Raw genomic sequence first — 4,651 nt, 5'->3', positions numbered from 1 at the left:
TTCCCGCAAGACAACGCCTCCGCTCCCACTGCACAAGCGACCACGGCAAAACTGGTGGAGCTAGGCTTCCAGCTGGTTGACCACCCACCTTATTCACCAGATCTAGCTTCCTCTGACTATCATCTGTTTCCAAACCTGAAGAAACACCTCAAGGGGACCATATTTCACACCATTTCTGATGCCATGGCTGCTACGAATGACTGGTTTGAGGCACAACCAAAATCATTTTTTTTGCAAACCTTACAGAACTTGGAATCCCGATGTAAGAAGTTGTTGACATCAGTGGAGAGGATGTGGAATAAATGTAAAATTTCATCTTCCTATCTTGTTTCTTTCTGGGTAAAGCCAAAGACGTATCAGCAGCCCCTCGTAACATTGGCATTAACATAATTTTCCTACATATGCATTATCGTAAATGTTAATTTCTCCATTAAACATTGGTGTTTATTGCACTTTACTGTTTAAACTCCAGTATTTCCATTTCTTTTCTTATCAAATATCAATATTTAGACCACTGTCTTACCCAACTCTGGCATGTTACGTCTTCTCTACAATAACAGTATCTACTTGGAATTAACTTTTCCCACTGAATGGAAGTGCAGAAAGGCATGAATCAAGATGGATTCCAGAATCCAGGGAAACATCTACCAGGGAGAGACCAGTGAAGCAGAACCACATGAGGTCAGATTTTAACCATTATCTAGACCTGGAGAGCAAATAACCAGAAGTACCAAGAGCATCAGAAGACATTAGTGTGTTATGTCCAGTGGAGGGGTTAGATAGTTCCTTATTCTTATAAATGTTGCAGGTGGTTGAGGCTACTCATTTACTTCCTGCAGATTCCACATGGTTGAGGAACCCTTGCATGGAGACCTTGAAAACTGTGAAGTGATTGTATTATGATTCTTCTCACACTCTGGTTCCTCAAACTATATATAAGGGGGTTCAGCATTGGTGTCACAGCTGTATAGATGATAGAAGCCACCTTGTCTCGTATGGTAAAAACACTGGAAGGAGGATGCATATATGTGAACAATACAGTGCCATAGAAGATGAGCACACACATGAGGTGTGAAGAGCATGTGCTGAAGGCTTTCTTCCTACCTTCTGTTGATCTCATATTTGTAATTGAATAGATGATTAGGGTGTATGAGACAAGGATAGTCATCAATGGACCCATGGCCACAGCACCCACAATGTAGACGGTAACCATGTCACAAGTAAATGTATTCGAGCAGGACAGTTTGAGTACCAGAGGAACATCACAGTAGAAGTGGTCAATGAGGTTTGACCCACAGAACTGTAGAGTGAAAGCACAGCTGGTTTGTAAGGAGGACTGCAAGAAGCCAACAGAGAAGGAAAGAAGAACAAGACATAGACATTTCTTCTTAGTCATTATGGACACATAATGTAGAGGGTGGCAGATGGCGACATAGCGGTCATAGGACATGATGGAGAGGAGAAATGACTCTGTAGCTGCCAGAGCGGCATAAAAGAAGAACTGAAGAGCACAACCTTCATAGGAGATTGTCTTCTTCAAGGACTTAAGGTCCACAAGCATCTTAGGAGTTATGGTGGAAGAATAGAAGACGTCCACCAGCGAGAGGTAACTGAGGAAGTAATACATGGGATTCTGGAGGTCTGATGTGTTACTGACAATAGCCACCAGGCCAACATTCGCCACTACGGTCACAATGTAGACGTGCAGGAAGAGTATGAAGAGGAAAGATCTCAGGTTCTTATTATTAGTGAGTCCAGAAAAAACAAACTCTGTGACTGTTGTCTGGTTCATAGCATCAATGAAATTGAAATTCTTTACTGCTAAATAGAAAAAATTGAGATCAAACTGATCAAAAAAAAGGAACAGGTGATGTTATATGATATCACAATGCAGTTTAATAGGTGACTCTGCTCTGAGTGTTCGACACCAATGAAATTACATATCAGGACTTTAAAGGGGTTCTGACATGAAAAAAAAAAAATTGTACTCACCTTGGCTGGCCTGGCCCGATCGCCAGGCATGTCCCCTCCAGCCGGCATCTTCTTCTGTGCCTTTAAAGCAGAGCAGGAGCGGTCAAAAAGACCGCTTCCTGCTCTGGTCCGTTCCGTCAGGCACTTCCGAGGTCAACGGACGGACCGCACAGTGCTTGCTGTGGGCGGCCCGTCCGTCCTGCTGAACTCCGGAGTGCTGAGCATGCGCAGTGGAGACGCGGCCCGTCCTGACTCCTGTCAGAGGGCACCTCTCCACTGCGCATGCGCGCGATCCCGGAGCGGCGCGGCTGCTGGAGGAAGAAGACTGCCTGCCGGAAGGCATACTAGCACTTTCTGCTTAGGTTAAGCAGCGCTGCTGATTAGAGCCACCTGATTGGCTCTTCGGCACCACGTGACTGCACAGCGTGCACCAATCAGGTGGCTCTAGTCAGGCTGCTTAACCTAAGCAGAAAGTGCTAATATGCTGCCGGGAGATGACCCCCCCGATGTCAACAACAACAGGAGAACAGGTAAGTATAAGATTTTTATGCTTTAGCAGCCATTAACCCATGGGTTCCCTGGGTCCATTAGGCACACCAGGGAACAATGGCTGCTAAAGCATAAAAACATTATTCATGTCAGAACCCCTTTAACAGTCTCTAATGACCAGAGGAAGTTGTCTACTCGGGCTATGTATGTGATCCTTAGATTTATACAATTGATTTTAATATTTTTAGGGTCAGGTTTGATGCATTTCCCTACAGTATAAAGTAGTTCATCAGGAACCATCCTAACCCTCACAAAGGGGGATATCCCCCATCACATTCTACTCCCTCATATATTCAGACATAAATTGCTGATAGTGTCTGGTCTAATTATGGAGGCAATAATACAGTGACCAGGCCTAGTTAAATAAGGTAAGAGATCGAGTAAGCCAGGTTTCACTGCCGTTTTTAAATGGCCAGAAGCAGTAAAAGCCTAGTTATTCCCATATATTGATCTCCTTCATTTATAAATAATTGCCTATGGACATTCTGTTATATTCTTCTTTGTAACAGAGAAGATAGTCACTCTCTTTTTTCCTACTGGCTAATCTAGGTCTGATCAAATTTCTATTTCCCCTAGACCGAGCTAAGCAAACCTCTCTTTTCTCTAATACTAGTATATTTCTTTTTCGAAATAGGTGGTTGCTCACTAGATCTAATCTAGATGGCCTCAATGATAAAGCAAGTCAAAAGAAAAAAAAAAGCAAAATAAATATAAAGCCTGTAGCCTTGATGGTAGCCTACAGGTATCTGTGGGTCTGTTCTCCTGACCCGGTTTATGTAGGATAGAAGACCCACCCAGGGGTGGGGATATGAGTGGCTTGAGCCAGTCAGAATCCGGAGAAGGCATATATACCAATTAACTGATATCATCAATATTTTAGCTGTTTAGCACAAAGCAGCTGGATGAATGAGGTTGTCAGATCCAGGTGCACACTCAATAACGGTCTCATACACTAAGGGCTGCTGGTATTGTCCCCCGCTAGAAGGAATGTTAAAGATGTCTGTGAAGTAGCCCCAGCATTGTATGATCATCAATAATAACAAGAACAAAAGCCCAACCTCAACCCATGTATAACTCCTGTATCCATATGATGACACAATACATAATACAGTTATAGTGGGGTCGTGGGTGGAGACATGCTGCCACTAGATTTCTGGGGTTATTTTACATGGTTCGTGTGGTTAAAATAAATGGCCATGAAGTCAAACAAGAGATCAATGTGGCATTAAATCCATCACACACAACCAGTCTCTGCTCTCTATCTCTGTTTCTAGGCAATACTCTGACAGCCATCAGCGGCCATCATGTCTCCACAATGCCGCTTCCGTTACCTTGATTGTCACATCCCATGTATATTGATAAGACTGAAGCTCTGATAAACTCCATTTTGTCTTGTCTCATACAACACAAACTATGAACTTTAGCCCAATTGTGTTTTTCACCTTAGATAAGAGTGTATAGCCATTCCTTTGTTCTTTCAAAACCTCTCATGAGATATAGCTTATTCAGTCATCAGCATTCCACAGTAAAAATGTTACAAGTTTTTGTAGATATGTATTCGTCTGTTTCACATGAGAATGAGAATTTGTCTACGTGAGTTAATAGTTTCACATGAGACCTTATGTGAAGCTTTGGCATAAAGCCTTGTATACTCCTTTCCTTTTTTTTTTCTTTTCTTGATAAAAACACTTGTCTGTAGTAATAAACGTAGAATCTTTTTGGAATACAGAAAACTGGCTGTACCTCATTGATTCTTCCGGCAGGATATACAATAATATCATATCATATCGGGAACATATCATTTGGGGTCCCTGGAATATCCCTAACATCTATCCACCAACTTTGTGACCCACAGCCGAAATCAACTACACTTGCAAGACCCCAGCTTATATGCTCCATCTCAGCCGCTCTCACCAGCCACGTCGCCAACTCCATTCTTCCATTGCTGCTTCCTGCCATTACAATAGGCAGCCAATTTTAAAGAGACATTACATAACAAAATAAAGAGCTCATTATAAACTGCATTTCTTTAGACAAGGGTTCAGCAGGCCGTACATGTTCTTACATGTGTATATCATCTTTAATGTGTGCCTATAATGTGCATATCAGGGAAAGCTGCTTTATTACACAG

General features: G+C 42.5%; 1 protein-coding gene across 1 annotated transcript; it reads right to left on the bottom strand.

Moving 5' to 3' along the window:
* Positions 1-826: 826 nt before the first annotated feature.
* Positions 827-2,022, bottom strand: LOC136610483 (olfactory receptor 5B21-like). Its single transcript, XM_066589714.1, has 2 exons — positions 1,993-2,022; positions 827-1,846 (listed from the first exon to the last, which is right to left on the bottom strand). The coding sequence occupies exons 1-2, from the start codon at positions 2,020-2,022 to the stop codon at positions 827-829; spliced, it is 1,050 nt and encodes a 349-aa protein (XP_066445811.1).
* Positions 2,023-4,651: the final 2,629 nt, after the last annotated feature.

This window comes from Eleutherodactylus coqui, chromosome 2, assembly GCF_035609145.1.
Source record: "Eleutherodactylus coqui strain aEleCoq1 chromosome 2, aEleCoq1.hap1, whole genome shotgun sequence".
NCBI lineage: Eukaryota > Metazoa > Chordata > Amphibia > Anura > Eleutherodactylidae > Eleutherodactylus > Eleutherodactylus coqui.
The sequence above is the reverse complement of the archived record's forward strand: the minus strand, read 5'-3'. Positions and strand labels throughout refer to the sequence as shown.